This window comes from Tamandua tetradactyla, chromosome 9 (assembly GCF_023851605.1).
Source record: "Tamandua tetradactyla isolate mTamTet1 chromosome 9, mTamTet1.pri, whole genome shotgun sequence".
NCBI lineage: Eukaryota > Metazoa > Chordata > Mammalia > Pilosa > Myrmecophagidae > Tamandua > Tamandua tetradactyla.
This window is the reverse complement of record NC_135335.1, coordinates 92,008,832-92,029,708: the sequence shown is the minus strand read 5'-3', so window position 1 is coordinate 92,029,708 and position 20,877 is coordinate 92,008,832. Positions and strand designations below refer to the sequence as shown.

The 20,877-nt window shown below is 36.5% G+C and overlaps 1 protein-coding gene across 1 annotated transcript; it reads right to left on the bottom strand.

Annotated features, from left to right (window-relative positions):
• Positions 1-1,720: 1,720 nt before the first annotated feature.
• On the bottom strand, positions 1,721-20,537 carry RIMOC1 (RAB7A interacting MON1-CCZ1 complex subunit 1). The gene is made up of 6 exons (XM_077117073.1): positions 20,190-20,537; positions 14,264-14,370; positions 12,059-12,202; positions 7,959-8,090; positions 6,984-7,098; positions 1,721-2,123 (listed from the first exon to the last, which is right to left on the bottom strand). The coding sequence occupies exons 1-6, from the start codon at positions 20,287-20,289 to the stop codon at positions 1,840-1,842; spliced, it is 882 nt and encodes a 293-aa protein (XP_076973188.1). The 5' UTR covers positions 20,290-20,537; the 3' UTR covers positions 1,721-1,839.
• Positions 20,538-20,877: the final 340 nt, after the last annotated feature.

The window sequence follows — 20,877 nt, the reverse complement described above, 5'->3', positions numbered from 1 at the left end:
GGATTAATGACAGTGGGAGAAGAGAAAGAGTCCAACCTAGTAACAAACAAAAGGCTTACATTGAGGACTCTACCAAAGCTGAAGGGCAGCATATACTCAAGCAGAATTTAGCATCCCAGAAAACATGGATGGCAGGATTATTTCAATGGTGAAGGCTTGCAGAACAATTAGGCTGCAAGGAAAAAAGGGATTTGAGGGCACTGTCAAATGAGTGGTGCATACAATGCCCCATTCAGATGAGGTTGGGTAGAGAAGGAAGAAAACCTGAAAAGGGATAATAGTTTAGGAGAAAGGAGGGCAATTGATATAAGGAGGCTGTGGGAAGCTAAAGAAAGGAAATAAAGGAGAAAAAAAATCTATAAAAATAAGGAGGTAAAAGAACAGGAAAGATGAGAATTGTCATCAATTAATAGGATGCTGAAAATTAAGATTTCAGAAATAGAAAGTCAGGATGGCGACATGTAAGGTATGGCCACAGGAGTAAATTGCTAGAATGTGATAAAGTTACTGGGACAGACGTTGTGGAACTTGGCAGAGAAGGCCACAGACAGCTCATCCCCTCAATATGACAACAGGAGTTGAGGTAGACAGAAACACTTTGAGCAAGATATCAAGTTAGACCCTCTGGCCCTTATCACTCACTCCTAGTATTCAAAGCAAAAAATACTAAAATTTCATTACAATATGAAAAGATGTGCCCTAAAGGCATTTGAGCTATGGTAGATTAACCTAACTTGGTTTTATCTTCACTAAACATTTAATAAACCGTGATTTTCTTTTAAACAAAATAAGAAAATAATTTTAAAATTTAATAAAATGCTTAATAAAGTAATAAAGTATATTTTAATATGCCATTAGTAATTTGTAGCAAAATAAACACCCATGATTCTTTGCAAAATTAAATGGGATCTGAGTATTAGTCAATTTTCATTTTGCCTATTTTTAGATCCACAGGATATACTCAAAGCAATGAGGTGATGATTTTAATCTCTAAAGCATGGCAAACTTCAATTTAGGCAGATTGCAAAGAATCTAGTAGAAAAAACCTTCTTAAAGTTAAATTGTGTTCCTCATTATAATTTACAGGATATTTTTAAATTCAGGATAAATTAGAACAACACATGCCATTTTAAACATTGAAGAATCACTCCTTCATAAATTCAAGAACATATCATTAAAAATGGGTGAGGGCTCTTTGTGCTGGTTTGAATCTGTTATGTATCCCAGAAAAGCCTATGTTCTTTGACTCTATCCCTGTGGGTGCAGACCTATTGTGGGTGGGACTATTTCCTTAGGTTGTTTCCATGGATATATGACCCACCCAATTAACAGTGGATCTTAATCCCTTATTGGAGTCCTTTGTGAGAGTATAAAAGAAGAATGAAACTCAGAGAGCTCAGAGAAGAGATGAAATCCAGAGAAAAGCCTCCAGAGAGGGAGACATTGAAACTAACCCAGGAGACAAGGACCAGCAGATGTCACCATGTGCCTTCCCACATGACACAGGAATCCCAGATGCCATCAACCTTTCCTCAGAGAATGTATCCTCTTGTTGATGCCGTAATTTGGACATTTTCACAGCCTTAGAACTATAAATTTGTAACCTAATAAATCCCCATTGTTAAAAGCCAACCCATTTCTGGAATATTGCATTCCGGCCGCTTTAGCAAACCAAAGCACTCTTTAAAAAGGTAACCACACCAGATATCTTTATGTAGTATAATGTTCTTAAATTTAGGATCAAACGTCTTTATTTTTTTTAGAACTTTTCCATTTCATGGGTCTTTGGTTTGTTGTGGTTTTTTTTTTTACCTGTTGGAAAAGGACTAGATGAACTTACTATTTATAGCAATGCTGAAAGAAGTTTAAAATTTGTTTTGCATTTGTTGTATTCCATTCCTGCTCTTTCAGGGGTCCTTCACATACAGACACATACTTTTTCAAAATTTTTTCTCCTACTTCTCGGAAGTCCAAGGGTTCTTTGTGTGTAGTACAGCTTGCTCCAGACATATCAATATCCACTTCATGACTTTCTGACTGCTGATCTGCACAATGCTTCAATCCCCAGTAGCACATTTCTCCACTGTACATCATAGCCAGCAAATGGATGTCACTAAATATTCCTGGGAAAGTCATTTAGGTTGAGAGATCAGAATTTAAAAGTTTTAAAAGAAACCTGGTTATTAAAATTCTAATAATTCCTTTTATGTCACTTAGCATTTTTCCTGCTACTGTTCTAACAGTAACATTTACAAGATCACTAATACAATCAAATTTATTGCCATTTGACACATTATCTCTATTTAAATATAAATGAAAGAGGTACATCCCAAAAACAAAAAGATTGTCAGAAGATTTTTTTTTTTCTAAAAACCTTCTAGGGCAGAATGTTCTTAACCCTTTTTGGGGTCCTCTTTGGGACTTCTCTGAGAATCTTATCTCATCTATGGACTGCTCTCAGAACATAAATCCAAAATTCTACATGTAATTTCAGAGGATTCATATATTTCCTGAATTTCCTTCATGGACAAAACTTTTATTATTGAGTATGCTCTGGGATCAATGATGTAGCTATCTCATACACACCAAACACTTTCCTGAATTTGGAGTATTCCAGGAAACTAAAGAAATGGTAAATATCCCTTCAGATAAAGCCCCAAATTACTTTTAGATTCATCATAGCTATAGCAACTCTAAGGTTTATATTATAGTTTTGGCTACTCCACTAAGATAACATTAAATCTACTCTCAATGTTAGACATTTGTTAAATTTGGATTTGCAAGGTCTGTTTTTAAAAAACTATTAGCCTAAGGTCATATTACCCACCCTTACAATTCATTTGAACTGTCGCTAAGAAGTACCCTACTTCGTTATTTCAAAAGAGAAAAAAAACCCTATTAAAAATAGCTAAAGAATATTAGAATATTATTGTAATGTCACCCAGTTTTCTGTATGAGTGTCATAAATTCATACAATGATGGGGGAGGAAGAGGAAAGAGCACCAACAGCTGACATGAGGAACCTCCCAAAGTGGAACTGAGCTGTAACAAAGAGGAAACCCTCATCAACTTTCTCAGCAATTGCTAAATTTAGGGAAAAGAAATCTGCCTTTGACCTTAAGTACTCAATTGATCTTAACCTAAAAAGAAATTCTTAACTCAATTTCCTTACTTTCCTCCATGGCTATCTCATTATGTAAGGAAACATGTTGGATTTAGGATTATACTGTTATTCATAATAACAATTTATCCCTGTTAGTGCTTTTTAATTTAGTGCCAGATAGTAATATTAACACATTATCTTATCTAGACCTCATAACAGGCCTATCAGGTAATATTTATTATCATTTTTCCATCATTGAAATGAAGTCTCAATGAGATTAAAGAACTTGCCCAAGATCACAAGCCAATAAAGGAAAAATCTAAGGACTCCAAGGCCTGTATTCTTATGTACTATTATACTCTATGAGTTAACTTTGTCAATAAAACGTTCTAAAGGGATCTAAAATAATTTAGGATTTATTGTTGTGTCTGTGGTACCTATAAAATGTTTTATTGTCACTGAGTTTCAGATTCAATTTAAGTATAGCTTTAGGTGGGTTCTTTTGGTCTATTTATAGTTAATTTGCATATTAGAAAAAAAGATAGCGATAACCTCAGTAAGATATAGATACTATAGCAAACAGACTAGCTAGAAAAATATCAAAATTTACTGGAGATGGTACTTCGGGTATTTGTGTGACATCTGAGACTAAGAGCTAGAGTTCTGCAGCTATGCAACTCAGCATTACCCCATACAGCAACCGTTAAAAACACTGAAAAAGTGATTAGACTTCAGTTGGAGACATAAGTGAAGATGATCCAGGTAGGACCAAGGAAAAGCAGACTAAAGGATAAAGGAAGATACTAACTGCATTTTAGAACTTCAACTTCTGTGTGAGACCAAAGGAAGAGATGTTTATTTGGTAAAAAACTTCTATTTTTCCATAGCACACAATCTAATCTAACTTGTATGGTCAGCTTATTTGAACATTATAATTACATGGAACCTTGAATAGGGAGTGAGATCTTTATGGTTTGTACAGGTCAGTGAGATGCCCTGATACATCCCACAGTGATCTGGACAGAAGTTGAAAAATATCTGCAAAGTCTCCTTGAGGAACTGGGAAAAAGTGAAAATATTAAACATCCCATCTTGGGAAGACCTGATATTTGGAGACTGCCAATTTGATGGGCCAGGCCCACAATCTTGGGGCTTATGAAACTTATTCCTGCAAAGGAGAAGCTAAGCCTACTTATGATTATGAGTCACCCCCAGAGAACCTCTTTTGTTGCTCAGATGTGGCCTCCCTCTCTAAGCCAACTCCACAGGTGAGCTCACTGCTCTCTCCCCTCCATGGGACATGACTCCCAAGGGTGTAAATCTCCCTGGCAACATGGGGCATGACTTATAGGGATGAGCCTGGGCCTGACATAATGGAATGAGAAAGCATTCTTGGCCAAAAGGGGGAAGAGAAATAAAGTTTCCCCCAAAAGGGGAAAGAGAAATAAAGAGAAAGAAATAAAATAAAATAAAGTTTCAGTGGCTGGGAGATTTCAAATAGAGTCCAGAGCCATTCTGGAGGTTACTGTTATGCAGTATATAGATATCCCATTCCAGTTTTTGGTGTATTGGAGTGGCTAGTGGGAAATACCTGAAACTGTTGAACTGTAATCCAATAGCCTTGTTTCTTGAAGATGACTGAATAACTATGCAGCTTTTAAGGTGTAACCATGTGATTACGAAAACCTTGTGACTGACACTCACTTTATCCATGTATGGACAGTAAGTAAGAAAAAAACACAAAAAATAAATAAACAATAGTGAGGAGGGGGGTATGGGATGTCTTGCATGCTCTTTTTCACTTTTATATTCTTATTTTTAGTCTTTTCAGAGTAATGAAAATCAACTGTGATGATGAATGCACAGGTAGCTATACAACAATACTGTGAACCACTCACTGGCTGTATAATCTGGATGACTGTATGGTATGTGAATATATATCTCAATAAAATAGCATTAAAAAAAGGGGCTGGAGAAGCTAAGCCCAACTCTGCAAGTAAAATCATTACCCTCCCCCCCCCCCCCCCCCCCCCCCCCCCCAGCTATGTGGGAAATAACAATCAGGGATGTAAGTCTCCCTGACAATGTGGGACATGACTTCCAGGGATGAGCCTGGCCCTGGCACCATGGGATCAGTAATGCCTATATGACCAAAAAGGGGGAAAGAAATGTAGCAAAATAGTGTATCAGTCGCTAAGAGACTTCAAATACAGTCAAGAAGCTATTCTGGAAGTTACTCTTATGTAATGTTCAGCTAGATATTGCCTAATTGCCATGGTATGCCAAACCCCAACCAACGGTATTCCTGTAAACCCTAAAGAATACCCAGAGCTTAATCTGAGACTCTATAAACATTTCATTCACTAAGTTTATTTTTCAGAAACATATAACCTCCAGATGGTTCCTAGGCCAGATAAGTCCTGAAACCCAGAGTCACCAGTCTCTCCAAGAGCATAAATCAGTTGCATCCCCTACCTGATAATGTCAAGACCCCTTTACAACAGAAGTTAAAATGGTCATTGCCTGAATATCCCTAAAGAGTGGGAGAAGGATCAATGGAGAAGGAGGAGTTTTATCAGATAGGATTTAACAAATGAGTTAGGATCTACCAAATCATTATATTGACATTTCTTTTTAGTTTCCAATGTCTCAGAACAGCTAGAAGGAAACTCCTGAAATGGTAGAACTGTTATCCATACCATACTTTAAAATTTGTTCTAAAACTACTTGTTAAAATGTACTTTGAAATTGGGCAGTGCAACAGTGGCTCAGAGGCAGAATTCTCGCTTGCCATGCCAGAGACCAGGTTTGATACCCAGAACCTACCTATGCCAAAAAAAAGGGAAAGTGCACTTTGAAATTTATTGCTTTATTTTCTGTGTTATATTTCATAACAAAAAATGTTCAAAAATATATTAGAGAAGAAAAAAATGGATGCAGTATTAGATACTATTCAGACTGCAGTAACTCGCTCCATACTGATTAAAACAGATGACAAAGGTAAGTGTTTTCCCTCTCCACATGTACCTCTAAAACCCAAATGATATTCTATATCTAATTCCTAAAAGCTTTAAGTGCATCAACATTTGCAGCAGAAAGAAAAGTCCCCATCCAATATTCATTCTCCCCTTCTTTCTTAGTAAAGAAACTTGATTTTTATTTGGGATGACAATGTATCATGTAAAATACCCTACTCCCCAGATTCCCCTATAGATAGGTGAAACCATCTGATTACTTAAAAGGCACCAAAATATAGGTAAAGTGATGTAGGAAACCTCCGAGAAGGCTGCTCTTTAACCTCATCCCTGTAGCCTGAAACATGGGTGAGATGGAAGGAGCATCAGGACCATCTTGGGGTACTGAAAATGAAAGCCATATCCTTAATAAGAATGCCCTATGCTGTACAACTCCAGGAAGTATCCTTTACACTGTATTCTATATAAAACGTCTTCCTCTGAAACTGAGGGATTTTTGTTCTAAAGATGGTAGAAGAAAAAGATAGGATGTTATAGAGCTATCATACCACCTCTGGACCTTTTCAGTGTGAAAGTGTGAAGTGCTATAAATGTTTACCTCGTTTAAAGGTTACTTCCAGTCTGTTAAAAGTAGTCAAACCTATTTCTGTTTAAAAATACTGATAGAGGCTATGTGAGGCTGCAAAATAAGCAAAGTTATATGATACATAAGTCTCCCAAAATCACTAACCAGAAAAGATAAGCAATATTTTTCTATATTATATAAAAGTAGTTTAATCTTTGATATTTTGAATGACCTTTTTTATGTCTACAATCTCATTTAAAATTTGTTTAAATATAGTGAAATCTAGCAAACCTACTATAATCTTGAAAATACTTTAAAAACTTCAAAGAGATCATATTACCTTCACTCAGTAATTTAGCTGTTTCTAGATCTTGGAAAGAAACTCCTTCATTTAACTGGATAGGACACCGATAATTTAGCATCTGCAGCAAATAAGTGATCCCATCAACAAGGTGCTAAATGAAAATCAGAGCCAAAGAAGTGAAATTATTACATGGAGAGCTGCAGAAACTTCAAATGTTAATTTCCCATCTTTTAGCCAAGAGAAAACAGACTGATTCTTAGACATATTTGATGGTTGTTATATTTCAGTAATATAAAGAACTACCATGCTGAGAATTTTTAATATATTTCTGCTCCTCTCCCAAACCTGAATGCTCATTATTAATATATCTGGTAATAGAACATTAACCAAGAACACAGCTTGAAATGATAAATACGATAAAGATGTGTTCAATAACAATTTATTAAAAATTGGTATATACTGATTTATTATAATTTAGAAACACTAAGATTAACATTTACATCTGAAAAGTATGACCTCCACTACCAATCCCATCTAAACCATGAATAAATTTAATTTCATTTAGAATTCTTAGTGACATAATGTAAGACATGGGTCTTTAGATTTAATGATTTCTCAAAGGAGTCAAGACAGTTTAGAGGGCCATGAATTTATAGGAATAGGATTGTGAGGGTTATTTAGGAGTGACGTGATGATAGAGATGGGCTCACAACCAAGGTTGTTTTCTTTGGGTCAAAAAATATACAAGAATATAATTTATCTCATATTTTAAAAAATTAAGTTCCAGAACTAAATAAGCATACCGAACTTCCCAGTTTACAAAGGGTTTTCCTATGTTATCTTATTTAATCTTCTCAACAATCCCAATTTATTTAAGATTACACAGCTAGTCAAAAGAAGACTTGGAACTAAAACCCAGACCCTTTAATTCCACTACTCTTTTTTTCCACCACAGAACAGCTTTATGAAACCTAACAACCAAAAAAATATGAGGAAAGTATGTCTTTTTACCTTTTTAAGCAACCCAGATTTTCTCGTGAGCCACTCTCTCCTTTTGGTCAGAGAATGACAATACATATAGAGTAGGGCTCCTCGTCTCCAAGAGAGACATTCTAGTAGCTCGTCCCCAAGCAAACTGCAGTGCTGAAACATAGCAAACCCAGAGCTAAGAAAACGAGAAACTTCACATTTGTAAAAACCAAAGTTAAGTTTCAAAAAACTCAAGCAATTAAAAACACCCCCAATTACAAAATGTTCCCTTCATTTTGCTACTTACACAGGAGTGCCTTAGTTTGAATTAGGAATTAGAGATCTATTGCTATGTGAGAATTAAAACAAGAATTACCTCCCATTTACAAAGATAATTTATTTTACAAAATAATTTTAAAATATTCAGTACCAAATTCTTCTAATATATCTTTAATATAAGTAGTTTGCATGCTAATTAAAAGATAACCTTTCAGAAATATATGTTAGAAACATGTTTCTTAACAAGATCTTATGTATTTCATTATTGCTGGGATAAAATAATGAAAAGCTTCACATAAGAAAAATGATAGTAAATCATATTATTTTTAAACATGTATTCTATTTATTAAAAAAATATTTACTAAGTTTGCATATGTGGTATGATCCTGAGGTTGGGAATAAGCAGTGAATAAAGAAAGCCTCTGTTCTCAAGAAGCTCAGGTTCTAGTTCTTTAAAATAAACGAAAAGGCAACCTGTACCTAGAATGTGATTTAAAGTAACTTCTTAATATGTGATTTAAAGGCATAAACTGATTAAGTATAACTTATGCAAGATTTCATACACACCACTTTTTAAGTTTTTTATTAGAGAAGTTGTAGGTTTATAGAAAAATCATGCAGAAAGTACTGAGTTCCCACATACCCCCCTCACATGTGCAGTTTCCCTATTAATACTTTGCAATAGTATGGTATCATTGTTACAACTGATAAAACAATATTATGATTATGCATTAACTATAGTCCATAATTTACATGAGGGTTTACTGTAGTATAATATTGTTGTTGTTTTAAAAAAAATTTTATCCTAGTTAAAAAGAAAAAAAAATATATATATATATCCTAAAATGTCCACTTTTACACACATTCAAATATATATTCAGTCGTGCTAAATACTGTCACAATGTCATGCTATTATCACCATCATTCATTAACAAAACTTATCCATCATTTCAAACAGAAACTCTTTACCAATTATGCGTTAACTTCTCATTCCCTGCCCCTAACTCTGGCCAGTAGTAACTTTTATTTCAGTTTGTGACTCTATAAATTTGCTTATTCTAATATTTCATATCAGTGAGATCAGGTAACATTTGTCCTTTTATAACTAGCTCATTTCACTCAACATGATGTTTTCAAGATTCATCCATGTTGTGGTATGTATCAGAAATTCATTCCATTTTACAAACTGAATAACAGTTCATTGTACATACATACTACATTTTGTTTATCCATTCATCTGTTAATGGACACTTGGATTGCTTCTATCTTTTAGCAATTGTGAATAATGCTGCTATGAACATTGGTATGCAAATATCTGTTCAAATCCTGCTTTCAATTCTTTTGAGTATATACCAGAAGTGGGTTTGCCAAGTTATCTGGTAATTCTATACTTAACTTGCTAAGGAACCACCAAGCTGTTTGGTACAGCAGCAAGCACTATTTTTTATTCCCACCAACAATGAAGGAGTGTTACTATTTCTCCACATTATCTCCATCACCTGTTATTTTCTATTTTTAAAATAGTAGCCGTTCTAGTGGGAGTGAAATTGTATCTCATTGTTGTTCTGATTTGCATTATCCTAATGGCTAATGCTGAACATCTTTATCTTCTCATGTGCATAATTATCCATTAGTATATCTTCTTTGGACAAATATCTATTCAAGTCTTTCACCAAATTAATAATTGGGTAGTTTGTCTTTTTATAGTTGAATTATAGGACTTTATATTTTTTGGATAAACCCTTGTTGGATATGTGGTTTCCAAATATTTTCTCCCATTCTGTAGGTTGTAATTTTACTTTCATAATGCAGTCATAGGACATTTTTTCTTAAACACATGTAGCCTCATACTCTACATATAGCTTTATAGCCTTACATTTAGCATTATATCAATATATAGCATTATATTCTTTCTGTGTGCCTTGAAAGAAAATCTTTAGTATACTGCAGACTTGAAATGTCGGAAAACCAAATGACGGTTTCATTGTGCAAGTGGCTGAATTACAATATGAATTCCCAAAGTCCCAACTTGCAGGGTATCTGCTATTAAAGTGAGGGCATTGACTGGAAAGAAAAGAGATCCTGGAAATTGAAATAAGGACATATGGGTTGATAATAATAATGGTGGGGATACTGGAACCCTGAATTCTGCTGAATCTTTGACAGATAAACTTGTAACGGTCTGCCCTAAGGAATCAAGTCACCCAATCTCCAATGTACCTGGAGGAATCAGGCATCCAATCTCCACCTGAAAAGACTAACCCTGCTGTGCCTGATAAACCTATAACCACCTCTCCTCAAGAAACAGGCCATTTTCATGGCCTTAGCACTATAAACTTGCAACTTAATAAATTCCCTTTTTAAAAAGCCATTCCATTTCTGGAATGTCACATTTTGACAGCTTCTGTAAACCAAAACATCATATAAAGACCAACTAACAAAGTCGGCCCTTGGTTGGTGTCTGGGAACTGAGATTCCATGAGAGTTCCCAGCATTAACTGATGAGTGGATCACTGTACTTAAACTATGCTTACAAACAATATAATTTATGCTGATCAACTGTTTTTCTTCTGGAAGTCTGGAATTTGGGGACATGCCAGGCAGGGGTGGGAACTGAATTTCTAATGGGCTTCCCTACTTGGAAACATTTCACTTGTTGTCACAACCTGTTTCTGGGGGAATCAAGTGTGTCCTGCATGACTCTACTGGAGAGAATGCTTAGAAGCAGTGCCTGTTTTTCTCTGCATTTTGCCCCATGTGCCCTGAGAACCTTTACTAACTGAACTGGGCGTCTCTTGCTATAATACAAATTACAGTCTTGAATACAACTAGATGCTCGGTTGCATAAGTTCCTCCTAGCAAATTACTAAACCTAAGGGTGGGCTTGAGACCTCCCAACACAGGGCTCTTAAAATTTCTCACTCAATTTCCTATATACCCTCTTTCTTATCCATTAGCTAAAAAAGAACGCCAAGGATCTAGATAAGGGTGGCACCACAGGATGAAGGGTGCCTCATCTGCTGATTACTGCATAGGGCAGACCCCACTCTTCATTCTCCAACCTGCAGCAAACTATGTTATGAGCAAAAAAATGAGCCCTTACTGTGTTGAATCATGTGAATTTGGGGATCTTTTTTTTTTTTCACAGTTAGCCTCTCCTGACAAATACTTAGAGCAAAGAAAATGTCTAGGTAGCGATAGCCAACAGCTGGTAAAAGGTGAGAAATTATTTTCTTGAAAGAACATCCAAAGACAGATAAGCAATTTGGAATCATCTAGAGATAGCAGTAGAAAACATGTGAAAAGATTTTCAAAGACAGAATAGATAAACTATTAGAGAATTGAGAAGAAAACCTTGGGGAGTGCCTATGCTTACAGAATGGGAAAGAGGAAAGCTGCAAGAGAAAGAGAAAGAATGGGATTTTTCAGAGATGAAGGAGAAAGAGGAACAATCAAGTCCCCAGAGGGATGTGGTGATTAACGATAAAAAGGCAATAAATGTCCAGGAACATGAAAAACATAAAAAGGACAACACATGTGGTAATTAGGCTACTAGTGACTTTTATGAAACAGGTATCAGCAAAATTATAAGGAGCAGAAATAGCAAATCTGTATTTAGAAAATGATTAGGTACTGCAATTACAATTTCATCATGAAAATATTCTGAAACATATTTGGTAAAATATGATACTTCAGTTGTGACATGAGTCTAAAGTGTTCGAGTCTCACATCTTCCTCCTTCAATCTTAATTCAAAACAGGGGCAAAGATACAATCAAGAAGAAAAAAAAAACTACACAATAAAGAGAAGAACAGCAAGAATAAGCAGCATTACACTAGAATTCACAGGAATGTAAAACTTACTTTAGGGTGCTTATTTTCTTTAACTAAAATTTCTGGTTCTGAAAGAAAACTGATCAATTCTTTTACTTTCTGTGAAGAAGAGTCTTCAGGAAAATCTTCATCAACTAGCTTGTTCTCCTCAAAATACGTCATATCCAAAATAGCCTGAAGAAATAGGGAAAAAAAGTTATATCCAGGTGGTCATGGTGGCTCAGCAGGCAAAGTTCTCGCCTGCCATGCCAGAGACCCAGGTTCGATTCCCAGTGCCTGCCCATGTAGAAAAAAAAAAAAAAAGTTATGTCCATAAATGATTTAAACTCAACAGGGTAATTCTCAGTTTAACCTTACATATATAAATACTACTACCACAGCATTTAAATTTGAAAAGTAGGCAAAATGTCCAGCTGATAAGCATGATTTCAAAGAAACTTTACCGAAAACTTCATAGGCATTTTATTAATTCTGAAATCATCTCACTTTCTTCAAAAAATAAGAAATTTGTTTTAACATAAATGAAGTATATAAACTATAACTACAAAAAGTATAATTATCATATTCTTTGCTATTTACACATAAACATTCCATGAGCGTTTATATACTTATTCTATATACTTGCTATATCAAATTAAATTCATGACCTCAAGTTTTGTATACTGAATCTTGAAAGGGTAAATTTGCTTTTCCAAATATACAGTCGGTCACTGGAGGTTCCCTGAAACCCAGTAGAGGTGGCCTACACCAATATAATGCAGTTCATACATTAAGTCCTAAATTCCTAAAACACAAAAGTAATTGCACTTTTCAAGCACCCTGAGACTATTTGTGTTGATTTGAAACTATTATGTACCATACAGAAAAGCCATGTTCTTTTAATCCTGATCCAATATTGTAGGGTGTCACCATTTGATTAAGATGTTTCCATGGAGATTGTGGGTGTGACCTTTTGATTAGAAGGAGATACATCTCCACAGATTCAAGGTGGGTCTTTAGTTTACTGGAGTCTTCAAGAGAGGTCAGAGAGAAAACAGTTCAGAGCTGAGACAGACACAGAAAATAGGAGATGGAGACAGAAAGCCTGCGGGCTAAGCGTGGACTCACAGAAATAGCCAGAACCTGAAGAGAAGAAATCTCCAGTCCTGGGAGATGCTAACAGCTGAAGCCCAGACTTTTGCCTCTGAGCAGCTAAGTGAGGATCCACAGACACTTGGAGAGGAAGCCACTGGCATCAGAAGCTGAAAGCAACAGAACCATGAACAAGGACCAGCAGACGCCAGCCTCGTGTCTTCCTGTGTGAAAGACATCAGCCTTTCTCAAGTCAAGGTATTGTTTTCTGGATGCATTAGCTTGGACATTCTTAAGGCCTTAGAACTATAAACTTGCAAATTAATAAATTCCCTTTATAAAAGCCAACCCATTTTGGTATACTGTATTCTTTCAGCATTAACAAACCAGAGGCTGAAAGTATAGTTGCTGTAGGCTCATTCAACTATGACATTTGAACCATCTTTATGTAACTCCTAACAGAAAGCACAATGCAAGGCACATAACTGTTGCAAATATTGACTATACAATCTGAATATGTACCCTGGAAGCTTAACTAAGTTTATTCAACTTTCTGTAATTACTACATCTTATTCTCTCTTAGCAATTAGCAATTAGTTCAGTGACATTTGAAAGCTACTCTATCAGCTATAATGTGTTATATACTAATGTTAATTACTTTAATAAAATTGCATTTCTTTACGTAAGCTTGCCTCAGCAGAGTTTGAGAAAATCAAAATTGGTCTTGTCCACACAGAGGCCTGAATTTCAAAGAAAGAAAAAGAAAAAAGGAGGAACAGCAAAATCTTTGGGCCCTACATGATTTAGCAAGAGTAGTCATACTGAAAAGCCCAAGGAAATGTGAATTTCAGGGGGTAAAAATAGGCAGGATACCTAGAGTCCCCCACAGAATAACCTTCAAGGGCTTGGAAATTGCACACACTGGTGTTTTGTTTAGTTATCTAAAAAGGGAAGCAATTCTTTCATCAGCAAGTTTTTCCTTGACCTTTCTTATCAACGTATCTAACATATCTTTCTTCTTTTCATACAGTTTTACGTCTATATTCATTACACATACAGGTTTTGAACAAAATTAAAAACTTTAATTATACCTAAAACTTGAAGTCAATCACTAAATTAACAGTCTAATCCCATAAAATGCTCAGACCATATCTATTTCAGTACCTGTGTGTAAAGTTCTAGAAGATTGGATGGATTTGAACATTCTTTGTCTTCTCCACAAAGGAGTTTCAATTTTTCTAGAGCTGTGGAGGCCCGAATTAAAAAGTGATCTGTAAGGCATAAAAACATGACACTTGTTTCACATAGGTAGATCCAGAGGCTGACACCAAAAAAAGTTATTTGTCTTTATGTTCTTTAAATGATGCAAATAATTTTATGTTATGGCATCAGAGAATCAGCATGTAGTAATGATACCTTATATAAAACATGGAGCATATAATAGTGCATAATCCTAATATATAAATTTGTCATGGAAATTTTTCATGGAAAGCAAAAGATTGAAAACTTTCTAAGCTTACCTTTGCCACTTCTTAAATTTATTGTACATTTCCATAATGCTTCTTTTATGACATGTGGTAGACTGAATCATGTACCCCAAAAGACATGTTCTTATTCCTAGTCTGTGTTCCTGTTGTGGGGAGCCCATTTGTAAATAAGATCTTTTGAAGACATCGTTAAGATATGGCCAAATTGAATCAGATTGTGCCTTAAACCTTATTACTGGAGAAGCCATAGCCAGAGAAAGCTACAGGAGGAGACTAAGGACACATCGCTATGTGATGAAAGACTACCATCACCAGAATGCTATCAACTCTGGGCAAAAGTATGGCCTTGCGGATATCCTAATTTGGGACTTCCAGCCATCAAAATTGTGACACAGTAAATGCTTGTTATTTAAGCCAACCCATTGTGTGGTACTTGTCATAGTGGCTCTGGCAAACTAAGACATGTTGACTTACTAAAAATGTTTAAAATAACAATTCTATAACCTCTACTGGAATAGTACAAATAATATACACATATCTAAAGAAGGGGCTTCCACTAAAAATGCATGATTTCAATGTAAAATATTTTTCAAAATAGCAAGACTGACAAATCAAGAGCCTCATAAAATGTTCAGTCATTCTGAATATTTGTATTTATTAGTATTACAACAATGTAATGCACAGAGGTTATTTTATCCCTTCAAAACCTCAAAATAGAACAAATTATCTCATTCCTTCAAAACCTGGAATAAAAAGAACAAAATATTTCTGCTGTGTCCGCTAATAACAGCTTCACCTCCCTCTCTTTATTGTTTTCTAACTTTTTCCAATTCTCTAACTTCATATTCTCTTTGTTTCTTTCATGGTTTTATCTTTCCTTCCAACTTTTTCCTCCCTAACCTATGAAGTACCTACACCAAGGTGCTTCCCACCCTTCTGCATTATCTCTTACAGTCAAATTTAGATATGCCCACTCCTGTGACGCTAAGTTCCCCAATTCTGTCCCTCTGTGCTTCACTCCTGAAATATATACCTTTTCGCATCACTAGCCAATGGACAGATAATGTGGTATCTGGTGCAGCCCCAGTTGATCCAGTCTCAGCAATAATATAAATTAAAAAAACTGTTCAGTCTGGCAATCATATGATGACCTTAAGTCTTCCCAGGTGAGGTGGTCTAACTTCTACCTAGACCGGACTCTGATTGCTGTAAGGTCCACTATTCACCTGAATTGAAAGCAACTGTGTCTTTAGCACTGTTTTCCCATCCCTTCTCAGCCCAGAGGTATCACCAACAGAAATAAAGATTCTATTGTGAACTGAAACAGTATTCATGGCATTCCTCTATATTTCTTCAGAGATTGTATTGATATTTTCATCTTAATTTAGAGGATTATTTTAAATGTAAATGCTTGTTCTGAACTCACTAAACAATTGCTAAGGGGATAAATTCATCTCACATTAATTCAATTAACATAATAACTGCGTGAAGGGAAGTAATGTAGTTCACACTTTAGAAAAAAGGCTGTAACAATGTAATATTTTTACTAGAATTATTCAGTGAAAAATAATGATTTACTAAACAAAGACTTCAATAAGTATAGTAGAAAAGTGATCCTTAGGTACTTTTTCCTGGAAAAAAATCCCTCCCATATCAGAATTCCATATAATATATTATGATTGTACATTGCAAAATAATCCATTATGAGCAATTAATCATCACTGAAATCAAACTTATTAAAGTATTATCAGCAAGATTTTCTTATTTTATGAAGTTGATTAAAATGTGTTTGCATTTATTTGAATTGAACTTGGTATTCTTTTACCACAATACAAAAATAATACAGATTCAAAAATTTTCCATTAATATAGCAACTCTTTATTTTACGCTATAAAGATCCACAGTTCCTATTTTAGTCTTCAAATTAAGTACAACACAGCCAGACATTATTGCTTCCAAGAAAGCTCTTCTTTATTTTTCTGGCAAATAATTCACTTACCACAAACCAAAAAAGAGGTCGGCTTCAGTGTGGCCTATGTATGGATCTTTGGAGAAGGCACTCCTAAGAAAACATAATCCGGCAAAGACTTTTCACTGACACTAGAGCATGTCATCATAGCCCCTATTCAATAAAATCACCAAATTAAGTTGCTGGGGAAAAGTCCCACTACAATTTTCCCTGTGAGTCTGATGACATTAAGTCATTCCACAAGATTTAAAAAACTTCTGTAGTAAACGCTCAAAATTCAAAAAGAAGGAATGCAGAACTCATAGGCAGCTGAGAGATAATGAAGGGAACACTGAACTTAAAATTAAAGGATCAAGGGAATTATTTAAGCCATTTTCCTTAAGAAGCTAGTTTTCCAGACGAAGTGTTCTAATACTTAAAGGGCTCTTGTGAGAATTAAGACATGTATGTGAAAGAATCGTCTAAATTACACAAACATAAAGCTCTTTAGAATTCTGTTTACAATTGAGCTTAGAATCCAAAATTGCAATGAAAAAAGTGCAATTGTTATACATGTCTAGTTATCTTGACGCTTTACACAATTACTGAATGCAAAACAATCATTACATATTTGTGTCCTATCATTCAGTTTTTTGTTTGTTTTTAATTTTGAAATATTTATTGATTTGCATATTGATTTGATGATACTGGTGGAGCTAGTCAAAAACTATTTTCAAAAATGAAATTATTTGCTAAAAATAACACAATTATGTGGGTGGGCCACAGTGGCTCAGCAGGCAAGAACGCTTGCCTGGAATGCCAGAGGACCCGGGTTCGATTCCTGATGCCTGCCTATGTATTAAAAAAAACAAACAAACAATTATATATTAAAATCAAAATCTTTCTATTGATAATATGAAAATTAAAAAAATTAATTTGCAGAATAATTATTCTTGGTATACATTTGCATGCATAATCAGTTTTTAGCCACATCTGTTTCAAATGTGTTAGTCAGTGGCATTTTTCTGAGAAATGCATATATATATATTTTTTTTTTATTTTTTTAAACATGACAAACACAAACATTCTTACCATACAATCATTCCATTCTACATATATAATCAGTAATTCACAATATCATCACATAGTTGTATATTCATCATCATGATCTTTTCTTAGAACATTTGTATCAATTCAGAAAAATAAAAAGAAAACAGAAAAAAAATTCATACATACCATACCCCTTATCCCTCCCTTTCAATGATCACTAACATGTCAATTTACTAAATTTATTTTAACATCTGTTCCCCCTATTATTTATTTTTAATCTGTATGTTTTACTCGTCTGTTGAAAAGGTAGATAAAAGGAGCATCAGACACAAGGTTTTCGCAATCACAGTCACATTGTGAAAGCTATATCATTATACAATCATCTTCAAGAAACATGGCTACTGGAACACAGCTCTACATTTTCATTCCTAATATAACTTATGTAGATAGTTTGATCGAATGCCATAAGTACTTGGAATCTCAGGTAGGACATGAGATTTTGTTGGTTTGTCCAGAGTGATGCCCCGATGAATCCCAGAGTGATTCGATCAGTGAGTGGAAAAGTATTTGCAAAGCCCCCTTCGGGGAATGGTGAGCGGGGAGAAATTCAACTTTCCTAAGTTGAATTCTTGATATTCTCACAAGCAGTGTGGGCAACCAAAGCTATAGGCTGAGTCCCCAGTCTTGGGGTTTGCTCATATGAAACTTAACCCCACAAAGGATAGGTCAAGTCTACTTAAAATTTCGGCCTAAGAGTCACCCCCAAGAGAGCCTCTTTTGTTGCTCAGATGTGGCCTCTCTCTCCAGCCAACATGATAAGCAGTCTCACCACCCTCCCCTCTCTGCGTGGGACATGACTCCCAGGGGTGTGGACCTTCCTGGCAACATGGGACAGAGATTCTGGAATGAGCTGAGACTCAGCATCAAAGGATTGAGAAAAACCCTAGAATGAGCTGAGAATTAACATCAAGGGATTGAGAGAACCTTTTCGACCAAAAGGGGGAAGAGTGAAATGAGACTAAATGTCAATGGCTGAGAGATTCCAAACAGAGCTGAGAGATTATCCTGGAGGTTATTCTTATGCATTAAGTAGATATCACCTTGTTGTTCAAGATGTAGCCGAGAGACTGGAGGGAACCGCCTGAAAATGTAGAGCTGTGTTCCAGTAGCCATATTTCTTGATGATGATTGAACAATGATATAGCTTTCACAGTGTGACTCTGTGATTGTGAAAACCTTGTGTTTGATGCTCCTTTTATCTACCATATCAACAGAAGAGTAGAACATATGGAATAAAAATAAATAATAGGGGGAACAAATGTTAAAATAAATTTAGTTTGAAATCCTAGTGATAAATGAAAGCAAGGGGTAAGGGGTATGTTAGGTATAATCTTTTTTTTCTCTGTTATCGTTTTATTTCTTTTTCTGTTATCTTTTTATTTCTTTTTCTAAATCAATGCAAATGTTCTAAGAAATAATGACTATGCAACTATGTGATGATATTAAGAACTACTGATTATATATGTAGAATGGAATGATATCTTAACGTATTGTTTGTTGTTAATTTTTTTTTAATTAATAAAAAAAAAGAAAGAAACATGGCTACTGGAACACAGCTCTACATTTTCAGGCAGTTCCCTCCAGCATCTCCATTACACCTTATCTAAAAAGGTGATATTTATTTAATGTGTAAGAATAACCTCCAGGATAACCTCTTGAATTTGGAATCTCTCAGCCATCGACACTTTATTTTGTCTCATTTCTATCTTCTCCCTTTTGGTAGAGAAGGTTTTCTCAATTCCCTGATGCTCAGTCCCAGCTCATTCTAGGATTTCTGTCTCACCTTGCCAGGAAAGTCCACACCCTTGGGAGTCATGTCCCATGAAGAGAGGGAGAAGGCAGTGAGTTTGCTAGTCGTGTTGGCTGAGAGAGAGAGAGAGAGAGAGAGAGAGAGACCACATCTGAGCAACAGAAGAGGTTCTTCTGGGGGTGACTCTAAGGCCTAATTTTAAGTAGGCTTAGCCTATTCTTTGCAAGGTTAAGTTTCATATGAACAAACCCAAAGATTGGAGGCTCCGTCTATTGCTTTGGTTGTCCCCACTGCTTGTGAGAATATCAAGAATTCTCCACTTGCGGAAGTTGAATTTTCCCCCTTCCTACCCATTCTCCCAAGGAGACTGTAAATACTTTTTTATTCACTGTTCAAATCACAATGAGATTTATCGGGGCATCACTCTGCTATCCTACAGTTTTAACCACTCCGTTAAATTTTCATGTGAATCTTTCTCCAGACTCTACCCTTTTCCCAGTCCCTACTAATACGGTTAAAGTGGAGCAGTACAGATTTGGCGCAGATGTAAGCGCTTTTCATGGGTTATTAAAATGGGTTTTCTACGAAAACGCTTCAGCTTTAGGCAATCCGAGTTCTAGGGGATAGCCAATCCTCGGTGCAGCGGGGATCAGAAGCGCAAGACCTTTGTCGGCTCCGACCTGGGGATACCGCCTCCTCAGACCACAGGCCACAGCCTGCGGCGCCTAAAGCCATCAAGTGCCAGCACCAAAACTGCCGCCTGTCCCGCCCGCCTCTCTCCCTCGGCTCTCTCACCATCTTCGCCCGCGGCTTCGCTAAGTTGCTGTACGTGGGCCTGAGCCAGATCCCCGAGCTCCTCCACTCGCATTACCACACTGAAACCTGTGGCCGCCATGGCCACAACAGGCGGGCGCGTCCCAGTCACGTGGTCACGCCGACCGTCAGTCACCCGATCCCGGAGCCCAGGCCGGAACGGGTGAAGTTCACCGGATGGGAGGGAGGAGACGCCTGCTCCGGAGGAGGGAAAGCCCAGGCCGACGGAGGACTTTCCGAGTTGTTTGACTCCTCCGGGACCCCTGGTTCTCGGAGCTAATTTCGACTTGGTTGGAGACCGTAGGGGCGGGGCGTCGCGGCGGGGCTCGCCCCTCTCCCGCCCCTCCTCTGAACCAATCGAGAGCCGCCCAGGCCCCCGCTGGTCCAATGGGAAACTAGTTCTGTCCGAGAGTCTTCGGGAAGAGAGCGTGGCCGCAGTTGGCTGGCGGGAGGGCGTTCTCGCGCTGCGTAGTCCGGCTGCCAATCAACAACGGTGGTCCTGAAGGCACACTGGAAGGTCTAGAAAGAGAGCCCTTAGCTTTGTCCCTGTGATGATGAGAGTGACTAAAATAAAAGGTTAAATCATGGGTCCAAAACAGAAGGCCAGGCGGCTCTCTTAAAACAGCCAAGTCTCGGAGATATCACTGTGCATCTGGATGTTAAGCTCCAA